Source organism: Equus przewalskii, chromosome 29 (genome assembly GCF_037783145.1).
Source record: "Equus przewalskii isolate Varuska chromosome 29, EquPr2, whole genome shotgun sequence".
In the NCBI taxonomy this organism is placed as follows: Eukaryota; Metazoa; Chordata; class Mammalia; order Perissodactyla; family Equidae; genus Equus; species Equus przewalskii.
Genome location: NC_091859.1, coordinates 37,157,830 through 37,183,993, shown reverse-complemented (window position 1 = coordinate 37,183,993; position 26,164 = coordinate 37,157,830). Strand labels below are relative to the sequence as shown.

At 36.9% G+C, this 26,164-nt stretch overlaps 1 protein-coding gene across 19 annotated transcripts in view; it reads left to right on the top strand.

The window, feature by feature from the left end:
* Positions 1-26,164, top strand: part of ENTHD1 (ENTH domain containing 1) — a 154,215-nt gene that overhangs the window by 90,867 nt on the left and 37,184 nt on the right. For all 19 annotated transcript variants that reach the window (XM_070600129.1, XM_070600131.1, XM_070600126.1 and 16 more), the window contains 2 exons: positions 5,150-5,268; positions 17,160-17,283. In XM_070600129.1, the coding sequence (XP_070456230.1) occupies positions 5,150-5,268; positions 17,160-17,283 (243 nt within the window). The remainder of the gene's footprint in view (positions 1-5,149; positions 5,269-17,159; positions 17,284-26,164) is intronic.

Below are 26,164 nucleotides of genomic sequence, written 5' to 3'. Positions count from 1 at the left end.
AAAGTTTGGACGCTATTGTTAGTAAAACACTAAAATAAAATTGCCTTAACTCCTTTTTTAAGGTCTCCTGCAACAAAAGTTAGTCCTTACTCACTTTTTCTTATCTACTTATTTCAAATTTAATTTTGAACGTCTGCTCAGACATCTCTGCTTTCTTGTTCTTTATCTTTTTACTCACACTCTATCTCCTGTCCCTCTGAAGCATTTCTCAGAAGTATATAGCAGCATAGAGGTTGTGTCTGTGTTGGATGCTGTGGTGCGGCCCAAATCCTGCTTCCAGACCAAGGAACTCATTCCCTCCGCTGCTTGGGGGGTTGGCGCCTGAGGGTTTCAGCTGAGTCTTTCTCTGGGAATTCCCAACAACTGAAGATAGCCTCTTTGCCCAAGGTCATGCCCCTTTCCTGAGGGGACCTACATCCAACCTGTAGGTATGGGCTAGCTCCCTTGCTCTAGGGCAGGACAACTGTGAAGAGTCATCCCAGCCCCAAAGTTCCTAATAGGATTGGCTGAGGCCTCTGTTGCAACCGAATTACAGTTCAGTTTCTCCCTTGCCCCAATTCTGCCTCCCATGCTCCTCACGGATGTTTCTGAGAGCACCCCCTAATGAATCTCCCTCGTACAAATCTGGGCCTTGGGGTCCGTGTCCTGGGGAACTCAGCCAACAACAGTGGCTTTTCCTCAAGGTTTAAAATATAGGACTATTAGAATATGTGTTTAAATGAAGAAAGAGAATTATAAAGCAGATGGGGAAAAATGTTAACAATTGGTGAATCTGGATGAAGAGTATATGGGAATTCTTTATACTATTCTTGCAAATGTTCTGTAAGTTTGAAATTATTATAAAATGAAAGTTTAAAAAATTAGGACAAATATCAATTACTTGAAGATGCTTAAGTGTAATTATGCTCCAAGACAGTGAAATTGTTAAGGTTCCAAACTCATAATTCTGCAAAAGTTAGATATAAACTTAATCACCTTGAGGCTTTATCTTATCAGTTCTTCATTAGTCCACTGAATATATTCTATGATGGATACATTTGTTTATTTTTAAAAATTAATTTTGTTAAATAAACGACTTAATTTACTTAAATTACACCTGAAAGGACACTGTCAGTACATAGCAACAATGTTTATTAGATGTTAAATAACAAATGGAACAATTTGGGAATTTATTCAGTTTATGGAGCATTTCAGTTCCAAAATGTGGTGTTGGCGCTGTCAGTGTCTGATAGTTTGACTGTCAGTTTGATATCTCATCTGAGAACCATCACAGGCTTCCCTAGTTCTGCTTTGTGCTGTTATCTGAGTGGTACAGGCTCAACAAGATCCACAGCTTCTCTCGAGATAGTTTCTACAAAGTCCCTACAACCTTGGTATCTGAGCACTCATCTTCAGATTACTCAAGAGCATCGTTTCCTGCACCATCTTCACTTTTTCCTCTGAGGTTTCTCATTCACATACTAGTTCTCCTTGGCTTGTGACTTCACAGTCTCAATTGATCGATATCTTATGATACCAAACAGATTTCCACTAAGGAACTGAATGTGTGTTTTCCCCTTCCACTTGCTTATGAAAATCCAGAAATAAATGTTGGGTTATCTTCTCATTTAATTAAGCACACTTCACTTCCAGTGTTCTGCTGTCTGATACTAAAAAAATTTCTAAGTGATTTTCCATAGACTCACTGTATTCTAAGTGCCTTCCTTCTTGCCCCGATAAGATTACTTAGTATAGGTTATAACATTTTAGCTGTTCTAGGCTAAAGTGCATCTCCAAATATGCAAGATTTTTTTTCTTTCACAATTCTTGCTATTCTTAAGTTTTCCTTACACTTTACTTCAAAATAGACTTGCTGAAATTTTTATTAATCTGCTTCTGTGATGTCTAAAGCTCAAGTCCATATCATCTCAAGGATAGTTCGTCGCTGAATGCTCAGAGTGGTAATATAGTTCCTGATCAGATCACATGAAAGTCCATAGATGATCTACACCTCAAACTACTACTGTTTTCCAGTATTAATTATAAAATCTCCAAGTCCAAAATAAGCTGATTTTAATTATTCATTTTCATGTGAAGTTACAAAAAAATGAAAAGTTAGAACCATAAATGCAAAGTTCTTATTCTTTCTGTGGTATCTTTAGCATATACCATACTTCCTGCTTTTGCCCACGTAGTTTCTTCTGCTTGGAATAATTTTTCCCTCTATATTTATCAGAATCCTAGCCATCCTTCAAAGCCTTGTTCAAATTTTACTTCCTATTTGAGGCTCTTTCCTGATTACTCTGGTGCACAGTGATTTTCTTCTTTCTTAGAATGTCTATTCCTAAAGTTAGTTAATCTAAGAAAGTTTAGCATGTCATTATTCTCCTCTAATCGTTTCCTGTAAGTCTATATGTTAGAGTTAGCTCCCTAGTCAGGCTATGAACTTTGTGAAGGCAAGGACCATGTCTTATACCATTGCTTTTCAAGCTGTTTTTCTTGCATAACCCCTAAAATGATTGTGAAAAATTTGTACCCCCTTACACATTTTTAAGTTAACATGTGAAATTTTATCCTAAGCATAAATAACTGCCAAGGATATAATGCAAATATTGACATTAAAGACAAAAGAAAGCAAAACAAAAAAAACCTGTTACATGAGTCTTTTAAGTGTATCTAAAGGAATCTAAATACTGATGTGATTGACACCTGTAGTCATTTATTGGAAAAAAATACACGAAGTCTTCTTTAACTGTTGGAAATTTTATACCATTGCCTTTTCTCCTTGAAGTCATATTTCTATTCCACCTTCCTCAGAGAATTGTATCCTAATAGAAAGTGTTTTTATGCTTGAAATTCTCTCTACATCAAATACGTATATAAATTGAAATTATTTTTCTAAATTTTCTGTGACCAGTGGCTTTAAGTGGTAAAATCTTCCTTCTAGACTGACTTATCATGATAATTATTTTTAGTACACAATCGATCAAAACCAAAACCACATAAATGTATGGTAAATTTTTCTAAATACTTATTAAACATAAAGAATACAGTTTATTGGAAATACACGTTTTTATAAGATACATGGAACTGTGCATTTACCCACATATGAATATTACTTATTGTTAGAAATAAGCAGGGTTCAGCGTAAATTGTTTCTATTTTACATCTTTATAGATGTAAATGCTGAGAAGACTTGTTCACATAAAATTGTAGGTGGGAATAGAAGATGTTTTATTATAGCATTGTCAATCAATTCTATGAATTCCTCCCAAGTAATATGCCAAAAATTTTATAGTGATTTATTATAAAAATGTTTTTCATCTCTTGTCAACTTTTAACTTGATTAGGTCTTTTTTCAATATTGTTGAAAGCAAAGGATTGGAAACACCCTACTTAGAAAAAGATTTGTTAAATAGTCATTAGGAGTAATTTACTTTCTCAATTTCTGGGAATAATACCAAAAAGCTTTTGCTAAGATTTATCAAATGACTGTTAATTATGCCTGTTACACTCTAACCCAGTGTCCTCAGAAATTGTGGGAAAAATGAAAACATTAATTGCAATATACCTGTCAATACAATAATTTTTTGAGAAAATGATTTTATTGTGTCATATGCTTTAAATAGATTTTCATCAACTCTTCAGGACTGCGGATTTGGTTCATTCACTTTTTGGAAAGTATTTACTGTATTTACCTAGTTGGCAAAGCCATCCTCACTGTCGAAACAACCAGCCAGATCAGATTTAAACATTCTTTCAGAAAACATCTTACCCTTTATTTATTCAAATAAACCTGTAAACAAACGTCACTCAGGTTGTATTCCCACTCCTGAATTCTTTTCCTAAGACGGATAGCTAAGGCATGGAGCCTTGTCGTAAGTCTGTTGCACTGATGAAATAAGGTGGGTGTCTTCCATGCTTTCTTTGCTTTCCTTTCATGGGACTCTTCCTCAGGAATGACGCATTCTTTGACAATAGTTGGGGGATGAAAAGCATAAGGACATTAAATGAAACTTGTCAAATATCCTGCTCCTCCAAACTGTAATATATCTGAATACCCAACATCCCAGTATGGACCTGAATACCCGATGACTTATGCCATGCTTTGCCGTTAAAAGAAATGTGTGTAAGACAGGGTGAACTTTGAAGCTCTAGTTTGGGTTTTTCGTGCCTCCATTATAGAAGGCTTCCCCATACCAGTCTTTTTTACTATTGTTTGGTGCCTTAGAGATTCTTAGGCTTGCGCCTGAAGGGAAGATGCACCATGACAAGTTGAGCAAAGAATATGTCTGTGTTCGTAAAGTGGGAGAAAATTGATTTTGAAAGGGAAGGGGAAAGAACTAGCATGATACTTCTACACAGCTGCATTCTCAGGCAGATCGGTTTTCGGAAACAACATATATAGAACTTGTGGATCTGGAATTGAGCCCTTTAAAACTATTTATGCCCACCTAGCCCTTGGGAAGTCTAAGTTCCCCCAGTGGTGTGCGTACACCAGCTTGAAGATTCTTATACTTCTGATTGTACCCAATAATATGCTGAAATATAGTTCGTACTAAAATACCTTTGTTTACACAGTAATTAACGTAGGAAGGAAAAGGATATTAAGGCAACAAAAACATTAAATTCGGCAAAAGTATATAAGCAAAAATAGCAGTTTATTTTCATTGGCATATTCTTTTATGTTTAAATTTTTTAAAATTTTGTTTAAAAGTTTTTATCAAATAGTCTACATTTCTGATTAGTTTCCCTTAGAACACGTGAAATTCACACTACAGTAATAAAGTTGTTTTAAATATTAATTAGAATAATTGTGGTTGCCATTCCTACTTTTCTAAAATTTCATTTGAATAATTTGCACACGCTATTTTCTAGACTCTGTTACACCTTATTTTTAAAAAGGTGTTTCAGAAATAAAGCTATAAAATAGAATTGTTTATGGGACAAAGGGCTAGAATTGAAGTTGTATTTTTAAAATGTCTGAACTTGTCAGTTATTATAAAAAGACATATTGAAGTGATTAATATTCATAGGTAACCATTGGCAGATGATATTTATTTTGTAGACAAAATGGATCTTTAGAAGTGGTTAACTTAAAAATTGTGAGCTAATGTAAAAACATTAGTATTTTTGCCAAAGTGAAATCTTAGCTTTATGTTGTTGACAGAAAACGCTTCCAAGGCAGGATTGAAACAACAGCAGTGCCAAGACGCTCAGTTGCCTAGTGGAACTGCGTTGTCCCAGGAGACACTACCCTTCAAGATCAATGCTTGGAAATCAACAGAGGTAAGTCACTGTAGTAGTTTCCTGTCGTGGCTCTTACAAATTACCACCGACTTAGTGCCTTCCAGCAACACAAATGTATAGTCTTACAGATCTGTGGGTTAGAAGTCTGACACAGGTCTCACCAGGCTCAAATCCAGGTGTCCGCAGGGCTGCCGTCCTTTCTGGAGGCCCTGGGGAGAATTCGTTTTCTTGCTTTTCCAACTTCATGTGTTCTGAGAGGAACTGTGCTTGTATTTTAACTTTGTTTTTGGTGTCTTTTGTTATACAAGGTTTTAAATAAAAATAAATTTAAGTTATCAAAGTTTTCTTTCATAGTTTGTGCTTTTAAAAAAATCTTATTTAAGAAATTCTTTTTTATCCTAATATAATAAAGGTCACGTATTTTTTTCTTCTAAATGTTGAAATCCTTATGCCCTCTAGAATTTTACTATATAGTATAAGATAAGGGTCTTATTTTATTTGTACCACTGTGGATGAGCAATGTTTAATTTATTGAACAGTCCATCTTTCTCTACTCATTTTTAAAAACATTTTATTATAAAATAATTATACATAATTATGTATAATTATATAATGTATAATTATGCAATGTATAATTACATAATGTATAATTATATCATGTATAATTACATTACATTGTGTATAATTATTATGTATAATTCATAATAATTATTATGAAATAATTACAGGAAGTTGCAGGCATAGTATAGAGCCTCACATACCCTTTACCCAGCTTCCCCCAGGGTTGACGTCTTCTATGGCTGTAGTACCATATCAAAACCAGGAAATGGGCATTGGTGTGTTACTGCTAACTAGACTGTAGACCTTATTCCGTTTTCAGATTTTTAATTCAGTATTCAGTTTTTTAACCTGCATTTGATTGTGTGTGTATGCGTGTGGGTTCTGTGCAATTTTATCCAAAGTATAGATTTGTGTAACCAGCACCAAAATCAAGATACAGAACTGTCCTATCCCCACAAAAGAAGTCTCTCGTGCTATCCACCCTATCTCACCCCCCACAGCCCCATCCGCTGGCAACCACTAATCTTTCCTCCATCTCTATAGTTTTGTTATTTCTAGAATGTTATGTAAATAGACTCAGACAATGTGTAACCTTTCGACATACATTTTTTTTCACTCAGCATAATTCTCTTGAGATCCATTCAAGTTGTTGCCTGTATCAATAATTCATTCCTTTTTATTGTTAAATACCATCACATTGTATAGATGTATGAGAGTTTATTCAACCATTCACCAATTGAAAGATATTTGGGTGTTTCCGGTTTGGGGCTATTTATGAATAAAGCTGCTGTGAGCATTTGTGTACAGGTTTTTGTATGTTAAGTTTTCATATCTCTGGGATAAATATCTAAGGTTGTATGGTAAGTGCATACTAAGTTTTGTTAAGAGACTGTCCCAATTTCTCTGAATCCTCACCAACTTTTGGTATTGCCACTATTTTTATTTTAGCTATTTTAATAGGTTTGTAGTGATATCTCATTGTGGTTTTAATTTGTGTTTTCCAAATGGCTAATGATGTTGAACATCTTTTCATGTGCTTATTTGTGTTCATACTCTCATCCATGAAGATGTCCATCTTCTGTTTGCATGACCATGTCTTTAATTTTCACACTTGTATTTTCTCTTTCATTGCTGTGTGTTTGGAGAAGGAAGATATCCCCAAAGTATGACCTTCTAGAACCATCTTGAATGGAAATCTGTGCCACTCAAGACCACATCAAATTATCTCATTCACACATTTGTTTCTCTGTTTTATGTGCATTTCTCCTGCTAGAAGGAAAGCTCCTTGAGAGCAGAGATCTTTTGTCTTATTCGTTACTGAATCTTCAACTGCCAAATTTTTGTTAGTGAATGAATAGTAGATACTCAATATTAACTTCCTTCTCTTATTTTCCCGAGAGCGAGGCTTACTTGGTCTCCTGCTCAGAGGGCTGTGTTTAGTGTTCCCTATCACAATTTCTTTGAGGGAGATTGGAATTATTTCTTGACCTTCTGTTCCCCACTGCTTTCCCCAACCCAGTTAGGTCTTGGATTTACCTGATTTTCTAGCAACTCAGAAAAGTACATAAAATTTAAATTTCACTGTTCCTTAATTGCATACCAGCCCACAGACTGAAAATATGTAGATTGTTTTTAAAGATATGACATTAAGTCAAAGTGATTTTTAAATTTGCAATCAATTTATTTGTTGCTGATGGCTTTTAAGGGAGAAAGTAGACTTGAATAATCTTACATACTTTGGAGTCGACTGAAGACGTAAAATGCCACCTCGGTTTTTTTGCATCAGTCTTTAAATTCTTCTTATTGTTTTTTCTTACTTTAGAGGAACCCACTATAACAGATTTACAACATTCCATATCTTATGTCAGTGAGCAAAAAATGGTGCCCTTCTCTTGAAAGAAGTTTAAAGCTGAATTTCCCTTTCTCAAAGCATTACTGCCTCGTAACACTTTTCCATCATTCTCTTGACAAGCATCTCCTCTTATTACTGTCAGGAACATTTGATGCAATCTGTGTCCTCTTCAGTAATCTGCTTTTGTTGCAGAAGACAAAACCTACCGAGATGAACAGTAAATCTAATTGTTGTCAAATGTACTGCATCCACATTAAAATTCTCATTTTCTTAATAGAGAATGAGAGAGAAATGATATTGTTGATTGCTTAGGCAGAATGAGAGGTGCTTAAAAATATCTTTAAAAACTTTAAATAGAAACCTCTTTAACTATTCTCTTTCTACAAATGAAAAAATTATCTAAAAGCAGTAAATAAAATTCTTAACAGATTAGGGCTTTCGGAAGGACAGTGCTTGCTGTGATAATTTCAAAACTAAGGAAAGCCTTTAAATTTATTACACTTAGACATGGATGTGTTTTCTCTCTGTATACTGTCCAGAATTGTTATTATTAAATGTGCTAATTAATAAAGCTATTTGTAGCTTTCCATCACCTCAAAAGACCTTCCTCTTTTTCTATTTGAGGAGATTCAACAATGAGGTTATGATTTTTTTAGTCACAGTTGTTTCCATAGCAACAGATAGGGATGCTATGAATTGGTTCACACAAAATTAAAGCTGACCGAAGCCTTCAGTCTATTGAGCTACTAAATTGCTCGTGCTAGAAGATAAATGTTTATTTCCTACTGCTTCCGTTTATTATTTTGCTAAATGAAGAGTAAACAATTTTTATCCTTGGGATTATTAGCATATCATTTATTATATTTGCAAAAATTTGAACTCATCAAAGCTGTTAGAGAAATGGAAATTATCTTTATTCTAATTATGTTAATTCATCATCCCTTTGCCTCTTTTCTGCATCATTGCTTTATGCTTAAAAGTCCTTTTTTATTTTCATGTTTATACTTTGCTTCTTTTTAAATTGAAAAAGACATTGAAAAAAGTTTAAACAATATGAAAGGGTAAAAAGTGAGAAACCAAGTTTCTTCTTACTTCTCTATACTCCTTCACTTCCTTTCCTCAGAGGCAACTATTGCTAACAATTTTTTACGAATTTTTGGGGGAAATTTTCTGTCTCCCTACATTTCTTTTACCTAAATGGATTCATTCCATATCTTCAGCATGCTTTGAATTAAACAATATATCTTGAACATCTTTCTGTATAATAAATGCAGTCATTCAGTGTATATTGCTCCAAAATATGCTTTCTCACTAAACTATATATTATGGACATGTTTCTATAACAGTAGATATGGCTGTGCTGTATTCTTGATGTATAAATGAATCTTTATTTATTTAACTGTTTCCTGTTGGTAATCATTTAGAGATTTTTCATGTTTTTGTCTATTAAAAGCAATGTTGCAATAACAACTCTTGTACATATATTTTTATGATGCTGTCCCAGAAGTGGAATTGCTGAAAGGTTATATTTATTTTTAGTTTTGAAAAGTACTGCCAAATTGTCCTCCTAAAAGTTGTACAATTTATAGCCACCAAAAGTGTATGCCCTCATCTTTGCGAATACTGAGTATTGTCAACTTTTTGTCAGTGTGAGAGGTAGAAAAATTTTCTTTTGTTTTATTGTGATTGTATGTAATATTGGGCAACTTTTCATGTGTTCATTGGGAATTTGTGTTTCTTTTTATTATTAATGCTATTTATCCCCTTTGCTCATTTTCCTGTTTGGTTTCTCATCTTTTTCTTATCAGTTTCTAAGAGCTATATGTCTATTAACAATCAGACCATTGTCTGGTTCTTTATCATTTTCAGTTTTTTATTTGATTTTTTATTTTATTTATGGCTTTCTTTTTTTGCCTTCATAAAGGAAAAACACACTTCTCCTCTTGTGTTTCTTCTTTATTCTCACGCTGCCATCACACTTTACTGCTGACACCAGAGGTCTGGGTTTTCCACACATCAAGCGGTTCTCTGATACCAGCTGGGTGTCTGTTTTGACACTATCTGCCTGGAGATAGCATCAGATCTCACAGGTTAGGGGCCTCGTCCGCACAACTTCCCTCCCCCTAGCCCCCACTTCTGCTGCTGATTGCAAGTCCCAGGTCGTCACCTGTACTTCTGACCCAGCGCTGTAAATCACGGTTCTCATGACCCCCTCCTTGGGTTTGATCATTTGCTAGAACAGCTCACGGAAACACTTGCTTATATTTACTGTTTATTACATGCTAAAGGATATGATAAAGGATACAGATGAACAGCCAGATGAAGAAATACGTAGGGTGAGCTCCAGAAGGGTCCCGAGTGCAGGAGTTTCTGTCCCCATGAAGTTGGAGTGTGTCACCCTCCTGGCATGTAGATGTATTCACCAACCCAGAAGCTCTTCAGACCCTGTACTTTTGGGGATTTTTATGGAGGCTTCATCATGTACACATGATTGATGATTAGCTCAGTCTCCAGCCCCTCTCCCCTTCCTGGAGGATGAGGGGTAGGGCTTAAAGTTTCAAGCTTCTAATCATGGCTTGATCTTTCTGGGGACCAGCCCCATCCTGGAGCTTTCCAGGAGCCCACACAGAGTCACCTCGTTAGAACAAAAGACACTCCTGTCACCCAGGAAATTCCAAAGGATTTAGGAGCTCCGTGTTGAGAAATGGGATCAAAGACAAAATATGAGAACAAAAAATGCTCCTAGTGCTTGTAGCACTTAGGAAATTGCAAGAGTTTTAGTTTTGCCAGGAACCATGGGCAAAGACCAAATATATATTTCTTACTATAAATCACAATATCATAGCCTTATGGAAGTCTTTAATTTTTGTGTCAAATTTGCCTGTCTTTCCTTTATGGTTTCTAGATTTTAAATCATTGTGAGAAAGACCTTCCCTAGTCTAAGTCTTTTTTTTTTTTTAAAGATTGGCACCTGAGCTAACAACTGTTGCCAGTCTTCTTTTTTTTTTTTTTTATTGCTTTTTCTCCCTAAATCCCCCCAGTATGTAGTTGTATATCTTGGTTGTGGGTCCTTCTGGTTGTGGTATGTGGGATGCCTCCTCAACATGGCCTGATGAGTGGCGCCATGTCTGCACCCAGGATTGGCACCGGCGAAACCCTGGGCCGCCAAAGTGGAGTGTGCCAACTTAACCACTCAGCCATGGGGCCGGCCCCAGTCTAAGTCTTTGTAAAATGTCACCCTGGCTTTTTATTTTTAGGTCAGTTTTAGGTTCACAGCAAAACTCAGTGGAAGGTAAGAGATTTCCCCATAAACCCCATGTGCATCCCCCTTCCACTCGCCCCACTATCAACATCCACACCAGAGTGGTACATTTATCAAAATCAATGAACCTAAATTAACACTTCCTTATCACCCAAAGACCGCAGTTTACATTAGGGTTGACTCTTGGTATTATGTATTCTATGGGTTTGACAAATGCGTATTGATATGTATCTACCATTATAGTATAGAGAATAGTTTCATTGCACTAAAAATCCTCTGTGCTCCATCTGTTCATTCCTCCCTCCTCGTTAACCCCTGGCAACCACTGGTCCTTTTGCTGTCTCTGAAGTTTTGCCTTTTCCAGAATGTCATGTAGTAATCATACAGTATGTAGCCTCTTCAGGCTGGCTTCTTTCATTTAGTAATATGCATTTAAGATTCCTCCATGTCTTTTCATGGCTTGATACCTCATTTCTTCTTAATGCTGAATAATATGCTGTTGTCTGCATGTACCATAGTTTATTAATCCATTAACCTACTGAAGGACATTTTGGTTGCTTCAACTTTTGGCAGTTATGAATAAAGCTACTGTAAACAATCGTGTGTGAGTTTTTGTGTGGACATAAGTTTTCAGCTCCTTTGGGTAAATGCCAAGAAGTGTATTTGCTGGTTGTATGTTAAGAGCATGTTTAGTGTTATAAGAAACTACCCTAGCTCTTTTATGCTTTAATTTAAAATATTTATTTAAATGTTATCAAGAATTTGTTTTGATGAATGGAGAGCATTAGAAATTCACTTTTTAAATTTTATTTTCACAAATGATAATCAGTTGTCTCAATGTCATTTGTTGAATAATCTATCTTTTTCCTGTTGATTTGAATTGTAGCTTCGATCACATAATAAATTCCCATTTATAGTTGGGTCTATTCCTGGATTTTCCATTTGTTTGTATTAAGGCACTAATATGTAAAGATAAGCCATAATGTTAAAAAAAAAGAAAGGTTTCTTATAAGAGGACAGAGGGAATAAGGTGCAAAGGAGGAATAGATGCTAGATTTCTTTGATTATACCTTCTTTTTAAATTTGCCATTGGAATCCTGGGAATATTTTGCATAATTATAAAACAAAATTAAACTAAAGTAAAAAAGGTAAAATAAAGTTAACAAACATACCTTGCATTCCTTCAGCTGGTGTTTTTATTCTGAGGTGTTGATATTTTTTATTTGAGACTATTGTGAGTATAATGTGGGTGAATCAAATGAATAATCATGTGATGCTCTGTTTGTATCATCTTTGGTGTCCTTGAGAACTGGGATTCTCAGCACGGGAGAAAGGAGATATGGACGTGAGATAGAAAAGCTTGTCATAACCCAACAGACTTGAATTGAATTGGAAGTATATCACTGTAAACTCATGATGAATTTTACCTTGAAGTTTTTTGGAAATAAACAAACTTCTAAATTACCTATAGGTCAAAGAGGAAGTCTCAGAGGAAATTTAAAAATACATAGAACTGAATAAGAAGGCAGCACAACATATTGAAAATATATGAGACATAGCTAAAGTAATAGTGAGAAGGTAATTTACGGCATCAAATGCTAACATTAGAAAAGGGGAAAGGTCTAAAATCAATAATCTAAATTCCTTCTTCAGAGAACTAAGAAAAGCAAAATAAACCTACAGGAAACAGAAGAAAGGAAATAATAAAGAGCAGAAATCAATGAAATTGAAAACAGTTAACAGAGAAAATGAATGACACAAAAAGCCAGTTCTTTGAAAAATGTAAAATTGATAAACCTCTAGCAAGACTGACAAAGATAAACAGAGAAGACCCAAATCACCAATGTCAGGATGAAATGGGATATCACAGCAGTGCCTGTAGCCGTAAAAGGACAATAAGGAATTACTACCAACAACTTTATGCTCATAAATTTGACAATTTAGAAGAAATAGAACAATTTCTCAGAACGCACAAATTACCAAAATTCAATCAAGATGAAATAGAACCTGAATAGTCCTATAACCATTAAAAAAAATTGAATTTGTAGTACAAGTCTCCTGAAAAAGAAATCTCAAGGTCCAGATGGTTCTATTGGAGAATACTACCAAACATTTAAAGAAGAATTAACAGACTTTTACACCATGTCTTCCAGAAAATAGGAGGGAACACTTCCCAATTCATTTTAGGAGGCAAGTATTACCCTGCCACCAACACCAGACAAAGACAAGACAGAAAAAGAAAATACAGACCACTATCTCTCATGAAATTAGGTGCAAAAATCCTCAAAAAAACCCCAAAAACCAAAACCTATCAAGTTGAATCCAGCAATGTATAAAAAGAATTATACACCAGGACCAGATGGGGTTTAATTCGGGGATGGAATGCTGTTTGACATTTGAAAATCAATCAATGTAATTCATCATATCAACAAATGAAAGAAGAAAAGTCACAGGATTATGTCAATGGATGCAGAAAAGCATTTGACAAAATTTAGTACCCATTTATGATTAAAACTCTCAGCAAACTAGAAATAGAAGGGAATTTCCTTAAAGTGGCAAAGATCATCTATACAAAACATACAACTAGTATTGTACTTAATGGTGAACGCTTTCCCTCTAGGATCAAGAACAAGGCAAGGACTCTTATTCAACATAGTACTGAAAGTTCTAGCTACTGCAATAAGGCAGGAAAAAGCATGCAAAATGTAAAGGAAGAAATCAAACCGTCCTTATTTACGCATGACACGATTGTTTAGAAAATCTCAAGGAAATGACAAAAGCAAACCTCATAGAAATGGTAAGTGAATTCGGCGAGGTTGTAGGACACAAGATCAACATACATAAATCAGTTGCATCTCTATATACTAACAGTGGACATGCAGAAATTGAAATTAAGATATATGCTATTTATAATCACTAACCCAAAACGAAATCCTTAGGTGTAATTGTAACAAAACATGTATAGGATCAGTATGCTGAAAATTATAAAATAATGATGAAAGAAATTAAAGGCCAGTCAATTAAATACACACCATTTTCATGGATTGGAAGCCTCAACATAATAAAGATGTCCTACTGAAGATACCCCTAATTACTCTCTAGGTTTAATGGAATTCCTATCAAGATTCCAGCAAAATCTTTTTGAGACATAGGTAATAAGCTTATTCTAAAATTTATATGGAAAGGCAAAGGCCCTAGACTAGCTAAAACCATCTTGACAAAGAAGAGAAAAGTGGGAGTAATCACTTTTCCTGATATTAAAGCCCACTGCATAGCTACCGTAATCAAGAGAGTGTGGTGTTGGTGGAGAGAGACACTTATGTCAATGGAACAGAATAGAGAACCAAGAAACAGACCCCACAAATAAGGCCAACTGACTTTTGACAAAGATGAAAAAGGGGGCCTGCCCCGTGGCGTAGTGGTTAAGTTCATGCGCTCTGCTTTGGCGGCTCAGGGTTTGCAGGTTGGGATCCTGGGCGTGGACCTGGCACTCTTCCTCAAGCTATGTTGTGGCGACATCCCACATAAAATAGAGGAAGGATTGGCACAGATGTTAGCTCAGGGACAATCTTCCTCAAGTAAAAAGAGGAAGATTGGCAACAGATGTTTGCTCAAGGCCAATCCTCACAAACAAGCAGACAAAAAAGATGAAAAAAAAATTCAGTGGAGGAAGGATAACTTTTTCAACAAATGTTATTGGAGCAACTGGACAAAACCATGAACCTCAACTTAAACCTTATACAGAAATTCACTTCAAATGGGTCACAGACTTAAATGTAAAATGTAAAACTATAAAACTTTTAAGAAATATTGGAGAAAAATCTTTGGGATCTAGGCCTGGCCAAAAACATGATCCCTAAAACAAAGAAAATAATGTCAGACCTCATCACAATTAAAAACTTTTGTTCTGTGAAAGATCCTGTTAAGAGGATGGAAAGATAAGCTACAAACTGGAAGAAAATATTTGCAACACATATCCAGCAAAGGACTAATGTTTGGAGCATATAAAGAACTCTCAAAACTCAACAGTTAAAAACCAAACAATCCAATTAGAAAATGAGGGAATGATATGAACAATCGCTTCAGCAGATACAGATGGCAAATAAGCACATGAAAAGATGTTCGATGACATGAACCATCGGGAATATGTAATTTAAACACACAATAAAATACAAAAATGGCTAAAATAAAAAGTAGTGACAACACCAAATGCTGGTGAGCATGCGGAGAAATTGGATCACTCATGTATTACTGGTAGGAACGTAAAATGGCACAGCTATTCTGGAAAACAATTTGGCAGTTTCTTATAAAACTAAACATACAACTACCATATGATCCAGCAATTAAAATCTTAGACATTTATCTCAGCGATATGAAAACTTATTTTCATACAAAAACCTGTACACAGTGTTCATAGCAGCTTTGTAACAACTAAAATCTGGAAACAACCCAGATGTCCTGTAATGGGTTAAACAAATTGTGATACATTTGTACTATGGATACTACTTGGCAATAAAAAGGAACAAACTGTTGATACATGCAACAACTGCATGAATCTTCAGGAATTATGCCAAATGAAGGAAGCCAATCCCAAAAGGTTCCATCCTGTATAATTACACTTATATAACATTCTTCAAATGTCAGAATTTTAGAAATGGAGAAGAGATTAGCACTTGTGGAGGGGCAGGGTTTGGTAGTAAAGAGGCATCAGGAAGAATCCTTGTAGTGATGCAAATGTTCCACATCTTGACCATATCAGCGTCAATGTCCTGGATGTGATATTGTACTATAATTTTGCACGATGTTACCTTTAGAGGAAACTGGGTAAAGGACACACAGGATCCCTCTGTATTATTTCTTAGCACTGAATGTGACTCTACAATGATTTCAAAATAAAAATTGAGTTATGAAAAGTGGCAAATCACTTGGAAAATGGTTTGGCAGCTTCTAATAGGGTTAAAAATAAAGCTATTCTATGACCTAGCCATTCTACTCCTATGTAAATACCCAGGAGTAATGAGTGCATTTGTCCACAAAAAGATTTGTACGAGAATGTTCATAGTAGCTTCATTCTTAATAGCTGAAATTTGGAAACAACCCAAATGTCCATATGCTGGAGAATGGATATACAAACTGTGATATATTTACACAACCGAATACTTCTTATCCTCCCAAAAAGAACTACCGATGCACACAAAATATGAATGAATCTCACAAACGTTATGTTAAGCAATGGCAATCAGATACAAAAGAATACATAGTGTATATTTACGTTATCTAAAGATCAAGAACAGGCAAACTCATTGATGGTGACAGGAGGTGGAATACTGTTTACAGGTGGTGGGGGGATGGTATCAACTGGAAAAAAGCTTGAGGGAACTTTCTGGAGTGAAAGAAATGTGGTTACATAGGTGTACGTGTAATGTTAGAAGTTACTGAACTCTACACTTAAGGTTTATGCATTGCATTGTATGTTCATTGTACCTTGATAAAGCACTATAAAAATATCCCCATTCATGGGAGTAACAAAGACGCATCAGCTAGTCCCGCTGTGGAGATTTAATGTGGATCCTCTTTCAGACAAGCTGTAGAAAAGCATGTTTATAATACTGTGAGAAATTGAAAATCTGAACAGTTTATCAGTGACGTTAAGGAGTTATTGTGAAGTTTATAGGTGTGAAATAATTATTACTATGTTAAAGAATTTTTATCATTTAGAGAGACATATTGAAATAATAAGGATTTGCTTCAAAATAAAACAGATGAGGCGTGGTAAGAGGTACATGAAACAAGACTGGCCCTGAGTTGATTGTTTAACTTGCATGATTAGATTGATTATTGTCTACTTTTGACTCTGTGATAAAAAATTAAAATTTTAAAGTGTGATTAGAAGATACACACAGGTAGCTGTATTATTACCAATAAAACAGAAAAATTGGCCTCTGAGATAGTATGCTCTAAGGATGCTCAAGGGGCGGTGGAGAAAGTTAATGCCGCAATGAAATCGTTGCATGTCTACACGAGGTGTCTTCACTAAGGAGTGGGGATTCCCAAGAGTAGAAACCCACCCTACCCTCAGTGGATACCAAGTGTATAGGTAACTTATGTGTAAGTTCTTTCAGTCAAACTGGGTTTATGATGACGTTAGCATATACAGACGCATTGTTTCTCCATAGCTTGTCCACCCGTTGTACCCAATTGAGGCAATGAGGTGAATTTTTCCGACTTTTCACGTGCTCTCTCGTTTTCTCTAAGGACCTGATGTTGTTTTGTGAGGATGATCCACAGCCGCTTTGGCCGGCGATTCCCCCTGCCATTCTCGCTCCGACTACGTGGTTGTCAGAAGGGCAAGCAGACATTTGTCACCTCTGGGATGCAGGTAAATTGGTTAAAGAAGAGGCACTTTACTCAGAAATGTGAATAAGAAACCCCGGGCAGGAGTTGTTTTTCATCAGGTTTTATTTTGTGAAGTATGGCAGCAAGGGCTTTAATGTCGCTCTGACAATGAGGGACGGGACTGGCGTGGATGAAGCCAACCCACACGTGACCCTGTAATCTTATTTTACCATACATTTCAATGGTTTTTTTCTCTATTTTGCTTTTTTTGTTCTTCACTGTTTTATTTAAAAATTATTAACTACAAATCTTAAATTTTTTACAAATGGTTAAAAAAGAAAAAATTAATTTTAGTTTTCTCATTTGTATTAACTTCTCCTTGATAAAGAGTTTAAATTATGACAGTTTTCAGAAGCAAGCGTCAGATGAAAATGTGAAAAAGAAGATGCACGGTATCCCACAAATTGGTTATTCATCGCTTGAATAATTAACATTAGAGAAAGGCACAGTATAAAATTATACAAAACTGGCCTCCGATAAATTACATTATCAGATTCCAACTGGGCTCTACTGCTCCTCAACATCTGAGTGATTTCCTGTTGAGCCCCTCCACCCTGTGTCTATTCTCCATGAACTCTCAATTTTCAATACATTCTTCTTCTTGAGTTTCTCAAAAAGTAGGATGAAAGATCTTCTGCCAAGATAAGAGTGAAGCGTTCTCATTAGTGTCTTTTATCCCCTCATACATCTTTGCTTTTATGTTCCTCCAGGCCTCCTTTCCCTTATCATGAGGTGGCTCCTTATGTTCTGAGTTTCATCTTTTCCCTCATCTTTGGACCATGTGCCTCAGTTTTCCCTTTATATAGGTCCTCAGTATCCAAAACGTAAGAAGTGTAGTTTATTATAGATTTATTTACAAGTTCATGTTTATATAGCTTTCTTATAAAACCAGTTGTGAGAATGATGAGGATATTTTAATAGGCAGAAAAACAATAAGTTGTGGGTTATGGTGATATTTGTAGCACAAGGATGACGTTATTCACATGGATAATTAGTTATAAGTGGTTACAATTTTTTAGACAGCTTGCTTTGTATTTTTTTGAATACACTTTATGTAAACTGATCCAGATCCAGAAGCTTGAAAGAATAACAGTAAGGAAAACATTTTTGCATTGTAATATCCCCTTACGTTCCCCAAACCCCTAACATTTTTAAAAATAGACTTTATTTTTTAGAGTTGTTTTAGGTTCACAGCAAAATTGAGCAGAACATACAGAGATTTCCCCATATACCCCCTGTCCCCAGACAAGCACAGCTTCCCCCACTGTCAACATCCCGCACCAGAGTGGTGCATTTGTTGCAGTCAGTGAAGCTGCATCGACACATCGTTATCACCCAAAGACCATAGTTTACATTAGGGTTCACTCTTGGTGTTGTATATTCTGTGGGTTTTGAAAAATGGATAGTGACGTGTATCCACAATGATAGTATCGTACAGAGTTTTTCACTGCCCTAAAACTCCTCTATGTTCTGCCTATTCAGTCCTCGCTCCCCAACCCTTGGCAACCACTGACATTTTAATTATCTCCCTAGTTTTGCCTTTTCTGGAAGGTCATATAGTCCAATCATACAGTATGTAGCCCTTTCAGACTGACTTCTTTCATCTAATAATATGCATTTAAGGTTCCTCCATGTCTTTTCATGGCTCGATAGCCCATTTGTTTTTAGTGCCGCATAGGGTACGCTGGGGTATTTATCTATTCACCTACTGAAGAACGTCTTGGTTGCAGCCACGTTTTGGCAATTATGAATAAAGGTACTGTAAATATCTCTGTGTAGGTTCTTGTGTGGACATGTTTCCCCCTGCCAACATTTTAATTCAAGTGAAATTGAGTATAAATGAGCATCACAGGCAACTCTTAAGAGGAAAAAGTCATAAAACATATCACATGAGGGGGCCGCCCTGTGGCCAAGTGGTTAAGTTCATGCACTCCGCTTCAGCAGCCCAGGGTTTTGCCGGTTTGGATCCCGGGAGGAGACCTAGCACGTCTCATCAAGCCATGCTGAGGCGGAGTCCCACATAGCAGAGCCAGAAGGACCTGAGCTAGAATCTACAACTATGTACTGGGGGGCTTTGGGGAGAAGAAGAAAAAGGAAGATTCGCAACAGATGTTAGCTCAGGTGCCAGTCTTTAAAAAAAAATGTCATGTGAGGAATGAGTCCACCATTTTACCTGCTTAGGATGCATCTTATATGGAGGAGCTTTTCCTATTTTTAAGTCGTTCTTTTCTCCAGTCTTTTCTTCATACTGATCTCGAGATATCTTGCTAAAATGCAGATCTTAGCATTTCACTTCCTAGCTTAAAAACTTTCACCAGTTCACCACTGCCAGTAGGATGTCTAATTTTTTTTTATGCCGGTGTGTAAGACTTTTCGTGGTCTGGTTGCAGCCAACCCTTTTGGCCTCATCACCCAATACTGTCAATATTCACAGTATTACTTGTGTAGTTTCTGCTCCGTAGAATGTCTTTGTTTCAGTTACTTCAGCTGTGTAACACATTGCTCTAAAACTTTGTGGCATAAAATAACCATTTATTCTGTTCATGGATTCTCTGGGTCAAGAATTAGGCCAGGGCACAGTAGGGATGGCTTGTCTCTGCGCCGTGACGTATGTTTGGGCCTCAGCCCAAGAACACAAAGGCTGGGGACAGGGATCATCTGAAGGCTCATTCACTCGTGTGTCTGGTGGTTGATGCTCACTGTTGGCTGGGGGCCTCAGTTTCTCTCCATGTGAGCCTCTTGCTGTGGTCTCTCCACGTGGGCTGGTTTGGGCTTCCTCACAGCATGGTGGCTGGGTTCCAAGGGGAAGCATCCTGTGGAAGGAAGGACCAGGCAGAAGCTGAGTAATCTGGAAAGTCGTGCTGTGATGCTTCCTTCCCATTCAGTTCCTCAAGGCAAGCACGAAGTCCTCCCCACATGCCCGGGGCGGGGCTGCAGACTCCCACCTCTCCATGGGCAAATGTCAGCGTCATTGAGAGAAAAGCACGCAGGATGGGGCGTGTGTTAGTACAGTCATCTTTGAAAACGCAGTCTGCCGCAGTCCTGCACCAGAGCTGACTGCTGGACTAAATGCTGTTCGAACAGCAGGGCCCAGCTCGAATGTCCCTACTGCGATAAACCTTTCTACACGGTAATTTCTCCTTTCACTGTGTTCCCACAGAACTATGTCCATACCCCTCGTATAGAATTTATAGTTTTGTATCATAATTATTGTTTTATTTATTTTTAATTACATAAGTAGTAAGTGGATATACTCATTTTTAAAAATTGAAACAAGATAGTTAGAATCCCACTTGACTGTCCCTTGCCCCAACACAATCCCTTTCCCAGAGTGAACTGTCATTGTCAATCTATTGGTTACTCTCCAGCCCTTTCTCTGAGCGTTTACATATGTACGTGTACCTTTAGAAGTATGTAGAATTAAGTTAATTTTGTTTTAGAACATTGTTGTGTACTTTTCTGAAACTTCTTTTAAACAGTATCACTTGGCAGTCCTTCAGTGTATGTCAATATTTAGAGATTTACCATAATTTTTTTTAACTGTTACATTGCCTGGATATTATAGTTTATTTCCCTACCGATAGATGCTTTGGTGTTTTGTATTTTCCATTGTTACAAATAATCCTTCAGAGAATAGCTTTGTGTATATATGTGATTGTTTCTTTAGCGTGGATTCCTAGAAATAGAATCCCTGGATCAGAATGTGTGCCCATTTTCACTTTAATTGATACTGCCAAATAGCCCCTCAAAATATCAATCCCAATTTACACTGGCTTGTAGTGTGTAATAGTCCCTATTTACTCACACCCTCCCCAACACGTGATATTTTCAGGTCTTCTGTGTTTATCACTTAGATAAAGGTTGTGTTGCATAGTGAGTATAATTTACGTTTCCATGTATTAATTGCATATTTCCATTCCCTCTTCTGGGAATCGCCTCCTTCTATCCTGAACCTCTTTTTCTTTTGCATTGTGTGTTCTTGTTCATTTAAACTGATTTTGTAGCGTTTTTGTGTGTGTTACTAATCTTGTCTCTTATTTGTGTTGCAAACATCATCTTCCAGGCTGTGAATTGTCTTTAAACTTCTTTCATAGAAGTTTCATGTTTTGTGTAGTCATATTTATTCCTCTTTCCCTTCAGAGCTTTTGTTTTTTGTGTTTTTAAGAAGGCTTTCCTTACAGCAAGTTCATAGTACATATTCATGCATGTTTTACTTTAATTGTTTTAGTTGTTTAATCTCTCTGAATTTAAAGTGTTTGTGAATGGTTTTAGATAAGGTCAGTGGGCAGTCAGTTGCCTCAACAACGTTTATTGACTAGTTCATTTTTCTCTACTGTTTTGAAATGACTCTTTAACCTGAACTAAATACTATCTGTTTGACAACTCTATTCTGTCCCATTGATCCATTTTTCTATTCCTGGTATGTTTAATTTTTTATAACTATTATAATAATATGCCATAGTATGAATATAACTTCTTTTTTCTTTGCTGAGAAAGATTTGTCCTGGGCCAACGTCTGTTGCCAGTCTTCCTCTATTTTGTATGTGGGTCTCTGCCACAGCATGGCCGCTGATGAGTGGTGTAGGTCCACGCCTGGGAACCAAACCTGGGCCACTGAAGTGGAGTGCTCTGAAATGAACCACTAGGCCACAGGGCTGGCCCCTGAATGTATCTTGTTTTATTTAACCAGTATTGTTTAATGATCACTTAGGTTATTTCTGTATTTTTACTATTATAAATAGTGGTGAAATGACATCTTTCCCCTCTCTCAAATAAAGTAGGCTTTTTATTTATATATTCCACAATTTGAAGCAATTCTAAAATACGTTATTCTGGGGCTGGCCCAGTGGCGTAGTAGTTAAGTTCGCATGCTCCACTTCCACGGCCTGGGGTTTGCAGGTTCAGATCCTGGGCGTGGACCTAGCACTGCTAGTCAAGCCATGCTGTGGCAGTGTCCCACACAAAAAATAGAGGAAGACTGGCAAAAACATTATCTCAGCGACAATATTCCTCAAGCAAAAAGAAGATTGGCAACAGATATTAGCTCAGGGCCAATCTTCCTCACAAAAAAGAAAAAAATTTAAAAAATACATTATTCTGAATTTCTGTTGGTGAATTCTGTCCAGTTCACTAACTTATGTCAACAGATGGTTCTAATTTCCATGTTATGGTTTTGGCAACTTCAGCCCAAGGAAAGAATAAAGTAGGAAAGTCATTCTGGTCCAGCATCCTCAGTTCTTCTCCTTTTCTTCCTTGCCTTCCTACTCCTTGGACACACAGTGATCTGCTGTTTACGCTCTGGCCTGCAGTACATGGGAGTACTTACTCACACCCTCCCCAACCCTCGTTCTTTGTGTCCTGGATCCCAGCCCTTCCTTCACTCTCTGAGTGACCACTTTCTTGAATTGTGTGCTCATCATTCCTTGCTTTTCTTTATAGTTTTACTGTGTATGTTTATACTCTAAACAATATATTATTTTGTTTTACAGGCATTTAAACTTTACCCAAGTGGAGTCATTCAGAATTTATTTTTCTGTGACTTTCTTTTATCACTCAATAATATGTTCTTAAGGTTCATCTCTGTATGTATATGGTTGTATTTGTTTTCACTGCTGTATAATATTTCATTGTATAAATGTATGAGGAAGTATTTATTTATTCTGCTCTAGAATAGCATCATCAGTACTGCATGTCCAGTTTTTTATATTGCGTATGTTTGGAACATACTTGTATAAGTGTCCTGGTGCTCATGGACAAGAGTTTCTCTGGGGCATATATTTGGGAGTGAAATTGTTCAGTATGAGCATCTTCTAATTTACTAGATAATGCAAATTGTTTTCCAAAATTCTAGTTCCTCCATGTCCTTACCAACCTTTGATACTGTCATTTTTGAAAAAAAAATAGCCAATCTATTCAGTGAGCATTGGTATCTCATTTGTTCTAAAGTGTGTTTTTATATAATGAGATTGAGCATATTTTCATGTGTATGGCTCATTCTTATTTCTTCATCTGTGAAATGTCTATTCATGTCTTTTGGCCATTTTTCTATTTGGTTGTTTGTCTTTTTCTTAATTGATTTGTAGGAATTCTTGATCTATTTTGAAGGCTAAACATTTCACTTTGTAAATACATTTTTCCAGTTTATGATTTGTCTTTTCACTTTTTAAGGAGTCTTTTGAATAACAGAAGGTCTCAATCTTAATGAGGTAGAATTTTATTCTTTTTTTTTTTTGAGGAAGATTAGCCCTGAGCTAACATCTGCTGCCAATCCTCCTCTTTTTGCTGAGGAAGACTGGCCCTGAGCTAACATCCGTGCCCATCTTCCTCTACTTTATGTGTGGGATACCTGCCACAGCATGGCTTGCCAAGCAGTGCCATGTCCACACTTGGGATCCAATCTGGTGAACCCTGGGCCACCAAAGCGGAACATGCGAACTTAACTGCTGCGCCACCAGGCCGGCCCCCTAGAATTTTATTCTTTATGATTTGTACTTTTTCTATCTTATTTAAAAAAATTTTTCTTGTCTCAAGACCACAAAGATACTTCTATGTAGGCTAAAATTTTTATAGCTTTACTTTCCACAATCAAAATTTTAATGCAGCTAGAATTAGCTTTTGTGTGTGGTTGAGGCAGTAGTCCATTTTTACTTCTAAATGGATAACTTGCTGTCCCAGCATCAGTTGTTGAAAAGTTTATCTTTTCCCTACAGAATTGCAGCGCCACCTGTATCCTAAAGCGAGTTTACATGTATGCATGGACTTCTCTCTGGGCTCTTTGTTCTGTTCCATAAGTTATTTGCCTATCCCTGCACCAACACATAGTTTTTAATCACTCTACCTTTGTAGTAATTCTTGATGACCTTTCCTTCATCAGGAGCGTTTTGTCTATTTTTGACCCTTTGCTTTCTCACATAAAAGCTTGTCACATTCCTTGAAAAAAACTTGTTAGAGTTTTGATTGGCACTGCCAATCTTTAAGTCAGTTTGGAGAAGTGACATCTTTATGCTATCAAATCATTCCATTTGTTTAAGTCTTTAATGTATTGTATTTTATAGTGTTTTTCCGTACAGGTCTTGTACATCTTTGGTTAGATTTAATCCTAGATACTTTATGTATTTTTTGTTGCTACTTATAAAAAATCATCTTACAAATTGCATTTTTAAACTATTTTTTGATGGTGAAAATGAATGGAATTAATTTTTGTATATTGATTTTGTAACCAATTTAACTCTTAACGATCTTCATAATTTATCTGTGGATTCTTCTGGGTTTCTTATGTTGAAAACCATGTCTTCTGTGAATAATGGTAGATTTGTTTCCTTGTTTGTAAACTGTACTTTGTATTTTGTTTTCTTACCTCACTGCGCTAGACAGAAGCACTCAGACAGTGCTGAATGAGAGTGCAATTGTGGGCTTCCTAGACAGGGCCTGTATCTTAAAGAGAATGATTTCAACATTTTGCCGTTAAGACAGGATTACTGTATGGATTTTTGCATATCTCAATCCCTACTTTATTAACAGCTTTATCATGAATGTATGTTGAGTTTTCTCCATTTTTAGCATCTATGTTAATGGTTATAAATTTTTCTCCTTTGAGCTGCTAATTTTGTAAATGAGGTGATTTCCAAATATTAAAACAAGCTTGAATTCCTGGAATAAACTCAATTTGGGTACGATGTATTATCTTTTGTATCTGTTGCTGGGTTTGATGGGCTAATGTTTTGTTTAGGAATTTTGCATCTGTATCTATGAGCGAAATTAAGCAAGATTGTCTTTTCTCATATTCTCTTTGTCATGTTTTGATACTGAGATTTTGCTGGGCTCAGAAAAAGAGTTGGGCAGTATTTGCTCTTTTTGTACTCTGGAGTAGTTTGTGTAGGCTCGTTTGTGAGACGATGTGAAAGTGGATAAGGTATTCTGTAAGTTCACTAATGGTGCTGGCAGAAGGGCTGCAGGCAGGGAAGGCAGATCTGCACCCAGAATATGTGTGTCTCCCTATGAAGACAAAGCGCTGCTCCCTTTATGATGGAGAGGTCCCATATCATCAACCGGGCACGTGGTACCTGGCTGTTTTCCCTAGAAAATGGTGCCATGCTAGGGATGTAGCATGAACCTCTACTCTTGGCAGGCTGGGCATTCAGCAGTTGTGGGAACCAGGTCACCTGGTGAGGGAAGGCTCATGCTGTTGAGCCCATGCATAGCCTCTATCCCTGCCGCGGCCAAAGCCTATTGAACGACCCCTGGAGTGACTAAGGAGGGAAAGAGCGTGATGCATGGCCAGTGAACAGCATCTTGCCCATGTGATTTTTGAGAGCCTCTTCCACAATGAATGTCCCGGTTATATGGGACATGAATGTCTTCACATAGTGTGCACATAGATCCTGAGAGGTCCGTCCACATAGTTCTGGTCACCAGTCTTACTCCTTCCAAGTCCCTGACGGCACCCATCAGCCACTGTCCATGATTTGCATCTTGCCTTCCACACGAAGTGTGCATCCAGATGGACTGTCAGCGCTTCTGTCTAACAGCGGGATTTTCCTGTTGTCTGTCGGGCGATTCGGAGTGGGGCTGTAATTTGGCAGTTAGCCACTTCTGTCTGGTGCTGGGATACCTTAAAGAGTCATCTGTAAAGCACGCCTGTGCTTTCATCTTACCTGGCAATTCTCCAGGCGTGTAGGCGTGGGTCGAGGGGAGGCAGCGGGAGAGTGGGGACAGGTCCCGCAGAGCCTGCGCTGCCGCTCACGTAGCTCCTGTGGGCCTTCTGGACCGGCTTGCTCTGTTCTCATGGATGCCGTTTTGATTTTACACTGCAACACTGCTGTGCTCGTTCAATTTGACGTTCTGTGCACCAGACAACACCCATT